General features: G+C 42.5%; 1 protein-coding gene across 1 annotated transcript in view; it reads right to left on the bottom strand.

Annotated features, from left to right (window-relative positions):
- The window catches only part of PTPN12 (protein tyrosine phosphatase non-receptor type 12), an 88,294-nt gene extending 84,484 nt beyond the window's left edge, over positions 1 to 3,810 (bottom strand). The window contains exon 1 of the mRNA XM_067468830.1: positions 3,484 to 3,810. Within this exon, the coding sequence (XP_067324931.1) occupies positions 3,484 to 3,582 (99 nt within the window). The 5' untranslated portion in view covers positions 3,583 to 3,810. The remainder of the gene's footprint in view (positions 1 to 3,483) is intronic.
- Between the last annotated feature and the right edge of the window lie 12,991 nt (positions 3,811 to 16,801).

Raw genomic sequence — 16,801 nt, 5'->3', positions numbered from 1 at the left:
AAGCTTTTGAATAAATACAATTTGAGACCGCATCTAAGGGCACAAACAAATGGCTTCAGGAGTGGCCCAGGGATAAACGTAAGGGGAATAATGATCATGAAATTAGAAGAGGTTGGCCTATCCTATCCCTCCCCTTTCGCCTTTCCTTCTCTCTCCTCCATTATCTCCTTCCGCTCCTCTACCTCTTCCTTCCCCTCTTTACTTCCTCCACCCCCCACCACCCCCAATTCACACAAATCTTTTTTTAATGTATGTATAAAAATTGTCTCTTTCCATAATAAAAAAATGATTAAAAAGAAAAAAATAGAAGAGGTTGTGGCAAGAGGACCCTAATTCCCATTCAAAGCAGGCTGAGGTGTATTATTATTATTATTATTATTATTATTATTATTATTATTATTTTACTGACAGAGAACCACAGTATGTCACAGCAAACAAGATCTATATGTGGGATTTCGTATCACAAGTCGAACACTTCCCAAGCGTCTAGGACTGTGTGATGTATTTTCGAATGATGCACGCAGATCCAAGTAAGGTGGCCTTTTGCAGTTGACAAATCGTGATTTTGTCAATGTTTATTTTTTCCAAATGCCAGTTGAGATCTTTTGGCACGGCACCCAGTGTGCCAATGACCACTGGGACCACCTGTACTGGTTTATGCCAGAGCCTTTGCAGTTTGATTTTATTATTATTACTAGCTGTACTCGCCAGGTGTTGCTGTGGTCAACCTTCCCTCCCTCTTTCTCTTCTTTTTTTCCTTCCTTCCCTTTTTTCCTTCCTTCCTTCTCTTCCTCTTCCATCCCCCTTTTTCTTTCCCTTCCTCTTTCTCCCCTTTCTTCCTTCTCTATCTATTCTTGGACTGCAACTTCCAGCAGTCCTCCTGATCTATCTATCTCTTTCCAATCTATCTATCTGGAGGATTGCTGAGAGTTGCAGTCCAAGAATAGGTAATTGGAAATCTGCAGGGATTAGGATGCTCTCAAAGAAATCCAAGAAGAAAGCTTGCAGCTTGGAAGCAATGCATTTGGATCCCCCCCCCCTCCTAAAGGGCTTGGTCTAGAGGATGCTGGGAGCTGTAGTCTGGAAGAGAGTGTGGATATGCTATTGTGTGTTTTGTTTGCCAGGTGGAGTCATTTTTGCGCATGCGCTGTAGCATCTTCTTGCTTTTTTGACTTTTAAAGTCTCTTCTGCTGTGTTTTTCAGTGTTTTTATGAGTGATGGTCACTCGTTGGCCTGATAGGTGTCTTGTGTCCAAATTTGGTGTCGATTCGTCCAATGGTTTTTGAGTTATATTAATCCCACAAACATACATTACATTTTTATTTATATAGATTACTAGCCATCCCTTGCCACGCATTGATGTGGCCCAGTCTGTGTATATGTGTGTGTATATATATGTGTGTATATGTATGTGTTTGTGTATATATGTGGTTTTGCACATGCATTGTAATGTATTTTTTATTTTTTTGGCTTTATAAGTCCCTTCTGTTGTGTTTTTCAGTGCTTTTATGAGTGATGGTCACTCATTAGGTTGTTAGGTGTATTGTGTCCGAATTTTGTATCAATTCGCTCAGTGGTTTTTGAGTTATGTTAATCCCACAAATGAACATTACATTTTTATTTATGTACTAGCCATGCCCTGCCACACGTTGCTGTGGCCCAGTCTGTGTATATATGTGTGTGTGTGTATATATGTGTATATGTGTGTGTTTGTGTATATATGTGGTTTTGCACATGCATTGTAATGTATTTTTTACTTTTTGGCTTTTTAAAGTCTATTCCACTGTGCGTTTCTGTGTTTTTATGAGTGATGGTCACTCATTGGGTTGTTAGGTGTATTGCGTCCGAATTTGGTATCAATTCGTTCAGTGGTTTTTGAGTTATGTTAATCCCACAAACGAACATTACATTTTTATTTATATACTAGCCATCCCCTGCCACATGTTGCTGTGGTCCAATCTGTGTATATGTGGCTGGATGGCCATCTGTCAGGGGTGATTTGAATGCAATATTCCTGCTTCATGGCAGGGGGTTGGACTGGACGGCCCATGAGGTCTCTTCCAACTCTTTAATTCTATGATTCTATGTGTGTGTGTATATATGTGTGTGTATATATATATGTGTGTGTTTGTGTATATATGTGGTTTTGCACATGCGTTGTAATGTATTTTTTATTTTTTGGCTTTTTAAAGTCTATTCCACTGTGTTTTTCAGTGTTTTTATGGGTGATGGTCACTCATTGGGTTGTTAGGTGTATTGTCTCTAAATTTGGTGTCAATTGGTCCAGTGGTTTTTGAGTTATGTTAATCCCACAAACGAACATTACATTTTTATTTATATAAGATGATGATGATTATTATTATTACACTTTTATTTATATAAGATGATGATGATTATTATTATTATTATTATAGTGGCAGGGTATAAATAAATATTATTATTATTATGGTAGCAGGGTATAAATAAATATTATTATTAGTATTACTATTAAAAAAATTATATAAGATGATGACGATGATGATTATTATTATTATGGTAGCAGGGTATAAATAAAGATTAGTATTATTATTACATTTTTATTTATATAAGATGATGATGAAGATTATGGTAGCAGGGTATAAATAAAGATTATTATTATTAGTATTATTATTACATTTTTATTTATATAAGATAGTGGTGATGATGATGATGATGATGATTATTATTATTATGGTAGCAGGGTATAAATAAAGATTATTATTAGTAGTAGTATTACATTTTTATTTATATAAGATGATGATGATGATGATGATGATTATTATTATTATTATGGTGGCAGGGTATAAATAAAGATTCTTATTAGTAGTAGTATTATTAGTATTATTACATTTTTATTTATATAAGATGATGATAATGATGATGATGATGATGATTATTATTATTATTATTATGGTGGCAGGGTATAAATAAAGATTATTATTAGTAGTAGTAGTATTAGTATTATTACATTTTTATTTATATAAGATGATGATGATGATGGCAGCAGGGTATAAATACAGATTATTATTAGTAGTAGTAAAGGGGCCCTGATAGACCCCAACTGCAGGGGAAGGTGATCCCCGATTTCCACACACATCCTTCCTTGGTACCTGGTAACAAAACCAGAAAGGAAGAAATCCCTCTGGGCTGCTCCCTTCTTAAGGTAGAGGCGTGCCTTCAAAAAAAAAGGGGGGGGGGACTTCTGGAGGAGGGGAGAAAGAAGCAAAGAGCCAGAATATGTGTCTATCTTTTGCACAAGGCTTCCTAGCAAAGGCACACACCCACAGGAAAAGGCTGCGAGGAAAGGGAAGAGGATGCAGCAGCTTCCTTTCAGAGATGGAGAAGGGGGAAAGAAAGGGGGAGGGGGAGGCACCCAGGAAGGGCCTCGAGCCTCCCTCCCCACCCTCCCCCCCCCCCGCAGGCCTTCTCCCCCTGGGCGCCCCCTTCCCCTCACAGCAGGCTTACCATGAAGTCTGTGGCGAAGTTGTCCTCCCCATTGTGGTCGGTGTCCTTCATGGCCCGGACGCGCTGGATGAATTTCCTCAGGATCTCCTCTTGCTCCATCCTCCCTCCTGGCCTCTCTGGGCGGAAGAGACCCGGCTTTCTCCTTCTCCTCCGCCTCGCCCTGGCCTCCCTCCCTTCCTCCTCCTCCTCCCTCCCTCAGCACAACTTCCCGGCCAGGGCTCGGCTCCGCTCCATCCCCTCCCTCACGCGAAGCGACGCGGCTATTTCCTCCGCTCCCCCCTTTCCTCTCCGCCTCACACACTCTCTCACGCCTTTTCCTCCCGCGCAGGCGCAGTGCCGTCCGCGCGCTCCCGCCTTCTTCCTCCCTATGCGGCCCGGCGATTGGATGCCCCGCCCCGAAGGTCGCTGCCATTGGCCCAGCGGCTCGCCCGTCCCGCCCTCTTCCTCCTCCCCCTCCCTTTCCTACCTCTGGAGAAACTTCCTTCTTCTTCTTCTTCTTCCCCACCCCTAAATTGTTCCCCCTTCTTCCGAAGGGATCTTCCAGTGTTTGTTGAGCAGGAGGCTGGGATGTACCAATGAGATTTAAGGGGGGGGGGGGGAGGTGGTAGAGATAGGAAAGGAGGAAGGGGGGGGGAGTAGAGAAAAACAGAGGCTGAGTCTCTCTAGGTTAGAGGCGACTTCCAACGGGGACCACTAGCCCAGTGGTTCTCAGCCTGGGATCCCCAGATGTTTTGGGCCTACAACTCCCAGAAATCCTAGCCAATTTTCCAGCTGTTAGGATTTCTGGGAGTTGAAGGCTACCCCTCTATTCCGCTTTGGTTAGACCAGACCTGGAGTATTGTGTCCAATTCTAGGCACCACAATTCAAGAGAGATATTGACAAGCTGGAATGTGTCCAGAGGAGGGCGACTAAAATGATCAAGCCCTATGAGGAGCGGCTTAAGGAGCTGGGCATGTTTAGCCTGAAGAAGAGAAGGCTGAGAGGAGATATGATAGCCATGTATAAATATGTGAGAGGAAGCCACAGGGAGGAGGGAGCAAGTTTGTTTTCTGCTTCCTTGGAGACTAGGATGCGGAACAATGGCTTCAAACTACAAGAGAGGAGATTCCATCTGAACATGAGGAAGAACTTCCTGACTGTGAGAGCCGTTCAGCAGTGGAACTCTCTGCCCCGGAGTGCGGTGGAGGCTCCTTCTTTGGAAGGTTTTAAACAGAGGCTGGATGGCCATCTGTCAGGGGTGATTTGAATGCGATATTCCTGCTTCTTGGCAGGGGTTGGACTGGATGGCTCTTCCAACTCTTTGATTCTATGCTGTGTCCAGGTTGGTTCATCAGGTGGTCTGCTATGGCTGACTTCTTGATTGAAAATAGTGGTTGAAATAGTTTGCAGTGCCTTTCATTTTCCTTGATCCCACTTATGACATTCTTTCACATATTTATGCACGACTATCATGTCTCCTCTCAACTTTCTCTTCTGCAAGCTAAACATATGAAACCCTTTAAGACACTCCTCATAGGTATTCATGGTCTCAAGACCTTTGATCGTTTTAGTTGCCCTTCTCTTGACACCTTCCAGTTTCTCCATATCTCTTTTGAACTGTGGTGTCCAGAATTGGGCACAGTATTGCCGGCGAGGTCTAACTAAAACAGAATAGAGAGGTACCATGGAACATGAAAGGCACTGCAGACTACTTCAGCCAGAGAAATCAGCCATAGCAGAACACCTGATGAACCAACCTGGACACAGCATATTATATGAGAACACAGAAATGCTGGACCACTCTCACAACCACCATGTCAGACTACACAGAGAAGCCATTGAAATACACAAACGTGGACAATTTCAACAGAAAGGAGGAAACCATGAAAATGAACAAAATCTGGCTACCAGTATTAAAAAAAACTCTAAAATTACAACAGCACAACAACAGAGAGGAAACAAACAAGGACATCTAATCACCTCTCAACAAAAGTTTGCTCTAGACACTGTCAGGCCATTATATGCCAATCAAGGTGGTCAGTTGAAACATTCACACCTAGCTCCAGCAGACAAGAGTCCTTTGTCCCACCCTGAAAACCTTCGACAACAGAGGCTGAGTCTTTCTGGGTTAGAGGCGACCTCCAACGGGGACCACTAGCACAGTGGTTCTCAGCCTGGGATCCCCAGATGTTTTGGGCCTACAACTCCCAGAAATCCTAGCCAATTTACCAGCTGTTAGGACTTCTGGGAGTTGAAGGCTACCCCTCTATTCCGCTTTGGTTAGACCACACCTGGAATATTGTGTCCAATTCTGGGCACCACAATTCAAGAGAGATATTAACAAGCTGGAATGTGTCCAGAGGAGGGCGACTAAAATGATCAAGGGTCTGGAGAACAAGCCCTATGAGGAGCGGCTTAAGGAGCTGGGCATGTTTAGCCTGAAGAAGAGAAGGCTGTATAAATATGTGAGATGAAGCCACAGGGAGGAGGGAGCAAGCTTGTTTTCTGCTTCCCTGGAGACTAGGACACGAAACAGTGGCTTCAAACTACAAGAAAGGAGATTCCATCTGAACGTGAGGAAGAACTGTGAGAGCTGTTCAGCAGTGGAACTCTCTGCCCCGGAGTGTGGTGGAGGCTCCTTCTTTGGAAGCTTTTAAACAGATGCTGGATGGCCATCTGTCAGGGGTGATTTGCATGCAATATTCCTGCTTCTTGGCAGGGGGTTGGACTGAATGGCCCATGAGGTCTCTTCCAACTCTTTGATTCTATGATTCTAAGGGCAAAAACATCTGGGAACCACTGCATTAGCCAAACTGAAAGGGGACAATGTATTGTCGAAGGCTTTCATGGCTGGAATCACTGGGATATTGTAGGTTTTTCGGGCTATATAATAATAATAATCTCAAATGTAGACTCTGCAAGGAAGCAGATTTTATTTATCGTGTCAGGGGCAGACCAGTTGCATTGCATTCTTTAACAAAACAAAGAAACAAACAAAACACAAAGTTTGCGAGCTGAGTAGTTGATTAAATGTCCTTTGACCAGTACCTGGCCACTTGGAGTGCCTCTGGTGTTGCCGCAAGGAGGTCCTCCATCGTGCATGTGGCAGGGCTCAGGTTGCATTGCAGCAGGTGGTCAGTGGTTTGCTCTTCTCCGCTCTCGCATGTCGTGGATTCCACTTTGTAGACCCATTTCTTAAGGTTGGCTCTGCATCTCGTGGTGCCAGAGCGCAGTCTGTTCAGCGCCTTCCAAGTCGCCCAGTCCTCTGTGTGCCCAGGGGGGAGTCTCTCATTTGGTATCAGCCATTGATTGAGGTTCTGGGTTTGAGCCTGCCACTTTTGGACTCTCACTTGCTGAAGTGTTCCAGCGAGTGTCTCTGTAGATCTTAGAAAACTATTTCTTGATTTAAGTCGTTGACGTGCTGGCTGATATCCAAACGGGATGACAGTCTACGAGTGCATTCTCACACTCAGTGGTGCTTTTAAGTTATAGACACGACTACAACAAAGAAAAAGTGCTACTATCGGTATATTATGTCTCTAGACTTTCTGCAACGTACAGTTCAATTTCACATTTTTTTTAAAATTTAGACTATAGCAGCTTTAAATTACATCCACAGAGTTGCCTCCCAACTTGCAGTTATACTGGGCATCTGCTATGGTATGCAACCCTGCTGACCTTTTGTACCAGGCAGTTTATAAGTTTGAAACATAAAGTTTATTTCTCTCTTGCTCTTCAGGAAGCAGGCAATTGAAGCCAAACACAATAAGCAATGTTAGTAAGGCACAAGTAAGTACACTGCATTTGTACTAATCTGTACTAATAAAGGGAACATGAGGGTCAATGTTCTGTCAAAGTCTGGAAACACACACATATTGCTTTGCAAATAAAACTTGGTTCACACCAGTATAGTGATGACTTGCCTAGGTTTCCGTATTAGAGGTACAATATTACAGGTAACATTTTCATAGCTCCTTCCATTATTTTCAGTAGATCTCTTTCCACAAGTCTGTTCACATTATTTTGGCAGCATAGAGAAAGCAGGCGTTACTTTTACAAATATGAACCAAATTTTGTCACATTTACTTCCTTATGTCTTTCTTCCAAATGTATGTACTTAATATCAGATTGCATGATTTGGATCTGAAAAGTTAACAGGTAATATAAGGAGCTTGCATCACAACTTTACTCTGATTCTAATAGTAACATCAACACACTCCTAATAATAATAATAATAATAATAATAATAATAATAATCCTCCCATCTCCCGAAAGGGAGCCCCCGGTGGTGCAGTGGGTTAAAGCACTGAGCTGCTGAGCTTGTTGATTGAAAGGTCACAGGTTCAATTCCGGGGAGCGGCGTGAGCTTCCGCTGTCAGCCCTACCTTCTGCCAACCTAGCAGTTCAAAAATATGCAAATGTGAGTAGATCAATAGGTACCGCTCCAGCGGGAAGGTAACGGCGCTCCATGCAGTCATGACCTTGGAGGTGTCTACGGACAACACCGGCTCTTCGGCTTAGAAATGGAGATGAGCACCACACCCCAGAGTCAGACATGACTGGACTTAATGTCAGGGGACTACCTTTACCTTTTTACCATCTCCCGAAGGACTCGGTGCGGCTTACAAGAGGCCGAGCCTAAATACATCAGTAAAAAGCAACAACAATAATACAGACAATAAACTAACTCATAAACAAACCAATAAACAGTAACAATAACACAACAACGCATTAAAAACCTATGGCAGGGTCAAATGTAATAATTAATCTTTTTTTAAAAATGCTGGGCGTGACAAGGTGACATATAACTAGGATAGGTATTTGGAGAGAGATGGAGCGAGCAGACAATCCTAGATCATTAGTAAAGTGCGATTAGGGGCATGTTGCTTAGGGTTTCCTTATTCTGGGAAGGCACACTGGAACAACGTTTTCAGGCTCCTCTTGAAGACTGCCAGAGTTGGGCCAGCCTAATGTCCTTGGGGAGCGAGTTCCAGAGTCAAGGGGCCACCACCGAGAAGGCTCTATCCCTCGTCCCCATCAATTGCGCTTGCGATGGAGGTGGGATCGTGAGTAGAGCCTCTCCAGATGAACAAAGAGGTGTGGGTTCGTACACAGAGATGCGGTCACGCAGATAGGCGGGTCCCAAACCGTTTAGGGCTTTGTAGGTAAGAACCTGCACCTTGAATTGGGACCGGAAAATGAACGGCAGCCAATTGAGCTCCTTAAACAGGAGGGTTGACCTCTCCCTATAAGGAGCATCAGGGTAGCCCCACGTAGAGTGCATTACAGTAATCCAATCTGGAGGTGACTAAGGCATTGATCACCCTAGCCAGATCTGCCTTCACGAGGTATGGTCGCAGTTGGCGCACAAGTCTTAGTTGTGCAAAGGCCTTCCCGGCCACCACTGACGCCTTAGCTTCAAGCCTAAGTGATGAGTCCAGGAGGACACCCAAACTGCGGACCTCGGACCTGTGACCTGCAACCCCGTCCAACACAGGTTGCCACCCTATACCCCGATCTGGTTTACGATTGACCAAGAGGACCTCTGTCGGGATTAATCTTCAGCTTATAAACGGCAAACATTCAATACCTGGATATAACATTAAAAAACTTTGTTATAAGGACATATGCATCCTTGCGTATGCATGGACAACAGAGTATACAATCAACATTAGTCTGCCCCTTTATTTAAGGGACAGTAAGTGTTTATGTTAAAAGGTTATCTATCACAGTCCTTCCCAAAGAAAAAGAAAACCAAGAAGGCAAGTTGGCTGCCTGCTGAGACACTGGAAGTAGCCCAAGAAAGAAAGAAAGCAAAAGGAAACAGTGATGGGGGGGGGGGGGATATGCCCAATTAAATGCACAATTCCAGAGGTTAGCCAGGAGAGATAAGGAACTATTTTTAAACAAGCAATGCATGGAAGTGAAAGAAGACAACAGAATAGGAAGGACAAGAGACCTCTTCCAGAAAACTAGAAACATTGGAGGTAAATTTCAGTAAAAAATGGGCGTGCTAAAAAACAAAGATGGCAAGGCCTAACAGAAGCTGAAGAGATCAAGAGAAGGTGGCGAAATTATACAGAAAATCTGTATAGGAACGATAATAATATTGAGGATAGTTTTGATGGCGTGGTGAGTGAATTAGAACCAGAAATCCTGAGGAGTGAGGTTGAATGGGCCTTAAGAAGCATTGCTAACAACAAGGCAGCAGGAGACGACGGGATCCCAGCTGAACTATTTAACACTTTGAAAGATGATGCTGTCAAGATGATGCATGCCATACGCCAGCAAATATGGAAAACACAAGAATGGCCAAGTAACTATATGAATTGCAGAAATAATCTCTTATGAAAACTTGGCCATACAAAAATCTGGTCAACATTTTGTCAACATTTAATTAAAGACTACATTATTGTGTATCACTGGAAGTTTTTAACATTGCAATATTTTATTTCAGTCATGGTAGTCACACTCAACACAATTAAATATTTATCCAGATTTATCTAAATACAATACCTGAGCTGCGCTGCGCTACAATATCTGTTTGAGAAGTGGAAGGAAATACACCCCAAAGAAGCTGAGCAACATGGTGATGATGCAAAATTATTTTGAATATAAACAGGAAATGGAACCAGGATGCAAAGTGGACAGCTACTCTGTCCAGAAATTCAATAAAAAATAAAAAGGTTGACTGAAAAGTTGGAACATATTACTTCTCTGTGGATAGTTTTAAAAAATAGCATATTTTTGTTTTGAAATTTAAGATGCCAAAACAATTAAAAGAAACACGACTGCTGGACTAAACCAAATTAGAAAATGTTGACCATTTCCACTACCTTGGCAGCCACCTCTCCACTGAGCTCTGCGAGTGCAGTATTTCTCCAAATGAAGCAGAGAGTGTTTGAGGACCGGGACCAAGGTGCTTGTTTATAAAGCCATTGTCCTGCCAACCCTGCTATACGCCTGCGAAACATGGACTGTCTACAGACGTCACATGCAACTCCTGGAATGATTCCATCAGCGTTGCCTCTGAAAAATCCTGCAAATCTCTTGGGAAGACAGATGGATGAATGTCAGCATGCTGGAAGAGGCAAAGACCACCAGCATTGAAGCAATGGTCCTCCGCCATCAACTCTGCTGGAACGGCCAGGTTGTCCAGATGCCCAACCTCCATCTCCCAAAGCAGTTGCTCTACTCCGAACTCAAGAACGGAAAATGGAATGTTGGAGGACAGGAAAAGAGATTCAAAGATGGACTCAAAGCCAGCCTTAAAAACTGAGGCATAAACACTGAAAACTGGGAAGCCCTGGCCCTGGAGCGCTCCAGCTGGAGGTCAGCTGTGACCAGCAGTGCTGCAGAATTTGAAGAGGCACGAATGAGGGGCGAAAGAGAGAAACGTGCCAAGAGGATGGCACATCAAGACAATCCCAACCAGGACCGACTCCCACCTGGAAACCAATGCCCTTACTGCGGGAGAACATGCATATCAAGAATAGGGCTCCACAGTCACCCGCCGCCAGTACGCTGATCTTGGAAGTCAATCCTACTCGGACAAGGAAGGATTGCCTAAGTAAGAAAGTAAGGAAACTAAATCCATTTACAGCAGGAAGATGCCATTAAACATGTCAGGGAGCAATGGAGCACATTACTTCATTGGATGAAATAGAGAAATACAGGGATGTGCCATTCAACCATTACAGTAACAGGGGACCAAGAATCTACCTATCTAGGTATATTGTGCTTAGCCCGGTGATTTATGGTCATGATCAGGAGCAAGTTAATTGGACAGATGGCACCTGACTAATATAATTAACAACTGTTGGTTCATCATAACTCTTTATAGTGTAATATCATCAGTGATTGTTGGAACATTTCAATGTATAAATTGGAATGGAAGGTAAAATATTGGTCTGAAGTTTTCCCCCTGTGAGAAAACATTTTAATTATAGCTGGACTCTACTCAGGAAAGGTCAGGAAAGTTATTATGAATATGTGCATTTTTCAGACTAATTAAAAGGCTATACTCACTGAGAGTTATGTACACCACTGGGCATCTAGAATTTGTACCCTAAATTGACAGTTTGGAAGGATTCATTTTTGAAGCATGATATTCTATAGCTAGGCCTCAGATCCCAAGTGTGTAGTACTCTTCTTTCAGTAATCATCATGCCAGAAGTCTTAACTGCCATTTATCACCATCGTCTTTAGTGGTATCAAGGGCTGAGAATTGTCACATCTATTTAAAATTAATATAATTCTTCATCTGATACAACTTAACTGGGGAACATGTGCATATTGGGACCAAGATGTTCCTCACTTTGAAGACGTCCACACACAGTTTAGATTCTCAGAGAGGATCTTTCATGAGAGGCTTTGGAAACAAGTCACTTCAACAAATAAATGTAACCCAAGTTGAAATGACGGAGAATTGTCATTATGGAGCACCTTGTCTCAAGGTCAAAGCACCACCTATGAGCAAAAGGTAAGACATCACTTTTTGTATTTATGAATATTTTAATATACAGTTTGAGGATCTCTTATCTATTGGGACCAAGATTTTTTTGGATTTCATATTTCTTCTGATTTTGGAAGATCCGAATTTGCATATACGTACATAATGAAATATCTTGGAGATGGGACCCACGTCTAAACATAAAATTCATTTACGTTTCATATACGAGGGGTATTTTTTAAGTAAGGTCCGTTTGAACATAAGTACACAACGAAAGTTTATTTCAAAGAAGTAAATTTATTTTCATAAAGTACATACTTCACTCTATTTTTCAACATAGTTGCCAAATTTGTTCAAACACTTATCATACCTCTGAACCAATTTTAAAATACCCTCTTCATAAAAACTTGCTGCCTGCTCCGATAACCAAGAGTTCACTGTAATCAAAGAAGGGCGACCGGAGCAGTCCTCATCATGGACGTTGTCACGGCCATCTTTAAATTGTCATACTCACTTATGCACTTTGCTTTCACTCATAACAGTATCATCGTACACTTCACAAATCTGACGATGAATTTCTGCAGCAGGCAGGTTCCTTGCTGACAAAAACCGTATCACTGAGTGAACCTCACATGCGGAGGGTGAGTTGATAGTCTTAAACATTTTTAAAGCACAGAACAGAACCGTACAGGTTAGCTACAGAGCGGAAACTGAGCACAGTTGTTCCTGAGGCATGCCAGTACATGATGCACGTGCTCGTTGCGGTATGCGCGCAAACTACTAGTGTCTACAACAAAACGGACCTTACTTAAAAAATACCCTTCGTACATGAGGCTTGAAAATAATTTTATACAAAATATTTGTTAGATAGTTAAAACTGGGACATCAGAAAGCAGTGGTGTTGCTCTCTCAGCCACTCGTGCGAACATTTTTGGATTTTGCAGTACTTTGGATTTTGAAATTCCAGATAAGAGATGCTAAGCTTGTACATTATTTTCCAATTTTATTTAAATGATTTTATACTTTTATCGGTGTTGCAAAACAACAGTACAATAATGTAACTGGACAGGTAAAGGGTGTGGACTTTGTGTGGATACTCAACACTATGGATAATAGCAAACCCTGTTAAAATGAAGGAATTCTGGCCTAAGAATACTGTAGAATTGCATGGGAGGATCTAGAAAATGTCTAGACAGGACATGTTTTGTTGAAAGTGGATAAATGAAACCAGAGATGTGATACACATGGAGACAAGAATCACAGCCTTGTCAGTTAAAAGGGGGACAACTTAAAGTATCTTGCTTATAATAGTGCTGTAAAGTCAGCAGCTCTGCTCAAATGGTATAGGGTGCTACAGCATAACTTCCTTTTTTAAAATGCGCGCTATTCAGTCGGTTGAAGACGTAGCGGAGCGCTACTGGTCTCGCTCGAGAGGCGGGATATAAAGTTTTGTCCTGACACAGTTCAGTAGCCATAATGCATTGGAGCATGCTTTTGCCGTTGAGGCCTATTTTTCGAGCAAATGTTCTGCGATCGCAACCCAGCGCGTCTTTCGGAATCGCTTTAATTTAGTCCCATTGGCCCCTGTCCCGGACCAGAAATCAATTGTGACGTGGGTCACTACATTCAGACAAACTGCAAGTGTGACAAGATGAAGAACTGGAGTCCCTCGCCCCATTAGATCACCTGAGAACATTGAGGCAGTGAGAGCTTCAATGTTGCAATCACCACAGCGTTCTGCACGCAAACATGCGTCTGCCCTTGGATTTGCCGATTGTTCCATGAGGAGAATTCTTCATGATGATCTTCATTTCCATCCTTATAAGATGGCGATTGTGCAGGAACTTTCTGAACGTGACTTCTATTCTCGGAGGAACGCATGTGAGGTTCTTCTCGAAGTCGTTCCTGAGTACGCTATTGTTTTTTTAAGTGATGAAGCCTATTTTCATTTATGTAGATCCATCAACAAACAAAACATGCACTAGGGGGGTGACAACAATCCTCGAGAATTGCATCACAGGCCTTTGCATTCACCTAAAATCACAGTGCGGTGTGCATTTTCTCCGCTGGAATTATTGGTCCCTGGTTCTTTGAGGAAAATGAAGTTGCAGTGACAGTGAATTCGGACTGGTATGTAAACATGTTACAGGAATTTTTTCCCATGGCTAGATGGGTTGGACTTAGGGGACGTTTGGTTCCAACAAGACGGTGCAACTGCACACACTTCAAGAGCATTGATAGCTGTTTTGAGGGAACACTTCCCAGAGCGCCTCATCCCAATTAGGGGGGATTTGGAGTGGCCGGCCCACTCTCCAGATTTGGCCCCTTGTGATTTTTTTTCTATGGGTTTTTTTGAAATCCCGTGTTTATGTGAACCGTCCAAGGACCCTACAAGATTTGAAGACCAACATCCAGGAAGAAATTGCCAACATAACGCCTGCTATGCTGCCAAGAGTCATGACAAACGCTAGAAATCGGTTTACTCAGTGTTTGGAGAATGGGGGACGTCACCTACCTAATTTGGCCTTCAAAACTACGTAAAACAAAACTTTAGGTGTGCACCTACATTATATATACATTAAAAAACTCTGATTCATAAAATGGGTTTTATTAAATTTTGAAAAAAGGAAGTTATGTTGCTGCACCCTGTATATGCTAGTTTCCCTTTAAGATGATTCAAATTATCCTTATAGCAATAGAATACAGGAATTTGATTTTGGTATTCCCAATCAGCATAGGATTATAACCAGCAAGGGTTAACACTTTGTTTTAGTTTTTCACTTCCATGTCCAGTTTACTAGAATAAAGACTATACATTATCAATTAGAGAGCATCTATTCAGGTTATGTGCAACCTAATACAATTATATAACAAACATAATGTTTCCTTTCCAAATACAGATCAATAGCCCCACTGAGTGAGAAGAAAAGGTGATGTTCAGTATGATAGTAGTATCTATGAAACATTACTCTTCCTATCCATTGCACTATCTATGTTCATAACCTCCCTCCTACTACAAATAATGGCCAAGATTTGAAATGTAATTGCTGGAGAGCATACAGTCTGCTCAAACATCTTTCCAGTACGTTATTATTTTTAGTTGTTTAATTCTTTCCCCTTGAGTTTCCTTCTGCATTTTTCCAGTTAAATCATTTGTTCTTGTTCCTGTTTTATCTCTGTCAGCTAAAATCCCAATACCCTGTGTGCCCTATACTGAGAATGAATCTTTTCTGTGTGTGTATTATACATCAAGAGCAGAAAGAAAATGGACCACTGGCCATCAGCCAACATTTGGTGGACCCATTTGTATTTGCTGTTGTTGGAAGCTGTTTGTTTGTTTTGATTTTGTGCAAAGAATGCTGTTCTAGCTGAACCTCGATCAGATCGTGCAAGAGAGAAAATAGATCAGTTATGCCAAGTGTCCGTGCTCCTTTCCAGAAATGGCTTGGAAAGGAGGAGGGAGGTTGAAAGACTGACTACAACTCCGCAAATTCCAATGTCTGCCAAGGGATCCTGGAAGCTGGAGTCCAAAAACAGAATTTCCCTAAACTCTGCTCATGGGTGTATTACAAGACCTGCGTTAGTTTTGTACATTCGAGATGCTTACAAAGTCAAGGAATATTAAAATAATCAAACACATTACAGTAAGAGATACTACATGAAGAGCCTTCTCCCTGACCTCTCCTATAATCCTTTCCTTAGCTGGCTCCCTCTGTCGGAACCCAGATGCCTTAAAGAGCCAGACACAGAAGTATGGCCAAAACAATAGTTTATTAAAGCAAAGTAAACAGGACTCAGAGACACTTGCTTCAGCGCCTCTGGTCAAAACTCAAAGTTTGCAGCAATTTGCAGCTCGAAAAACAAACTCAGAAAATAAACCGGATTAAACTGGCAAAAAATCCAGATTAAACAAGAGTTCTTCCAAAGCACATCAAAATCACACAGTTCAAAGATAATAAGCAAACAAAGAGCCGTGAAGAGAAACTGTCGTCTAGAAGCAGTCCAAATTCGAAGAAATACCAGTTGAAAGTTCCAAAGTCCAAAAGGCAGTGGTAGCGTCAAAAACAGTCCGAAGTCAAGGAGAGGGGAAATCCGCACTTACGAGAATCCAAGCCAGTAGGTACACGAAGCAAGCAGCAACCTGCAGATCCAGGACCCAAGCCCAACAAGAAAAACGGCAGCGACAAGACCCAAGGCACGAAACCAACACTTTGCCTACTGCAAAGTTCTATCATTCCAGTGCCTTCATTTATCTTACAGCTCATAATCCGATGATGAGCTGCCCTCTACCCCATCCTAATCACTATCAGCTGGCTTAGCCTCTACAGGTGAACGCCAACTCCCATCCCTCCAACTCTTCCACCTCTTGTCAAGACTTAGGTCTTCCCACGATTCCATGGTATCACTAGATTGCCAATCCCCGCCACCAGAAAACCCCTCAAAAGTGTCACTGGACGTTGGTTGAGTGCACACATTCCGAATTTCCTGTACCTTGGTCCAATCCAGTGGTTCCTCTTCATCCCCACTACTCCCAGACCCATCATTCCCAGAAAAACCCATGAAATCCTCTTCCTCTGTGGGAGAAGTAAGTATGTCCCAGATCTTCTTTCTCTGACGCTCCTTGTCTGATTCCTGCTCTCGAGTAATCCTCTTAATGCCTCTATTCCCATCTGAATCTCCTTCCTCCTCCTCACTCATTTCACTCTCAGAGAAACCCTCAAAGGATTCTTCATCAGTGGGTGACATAAGTATCTCCTGGATTCTCTTCCTTTGCTGCTCCTCATCTAACACCTGGGCACCTCGTTTCCCTCCTCTACCACTCCTACTACCAGTTGCAGCGTTGCCAACAGACTCTACTACAACACCCTCCTTGCTGTCCTTTCATA

This window comes from Anolis sagrei, chromosome 5, assembly GCF_037176765.1.
Source record: "Anolis sagrei isolate rAnoSag1 chromosome 5, rAnoSag1.mat, whole genome shotgun sequence".
Taxonomy (NCBI): domain Eukaryota; kingdom Metazoa; phylum Chordata; class Lepidosauria; order Squamata; family Dactyloidae; genus Anolis; species Anolis sagrei.
The sequence above is the reverse complement of the archived record's forward strand: the minus strand, read 5'-3'. Positions and strand labels throughout refer to the sequence as shown.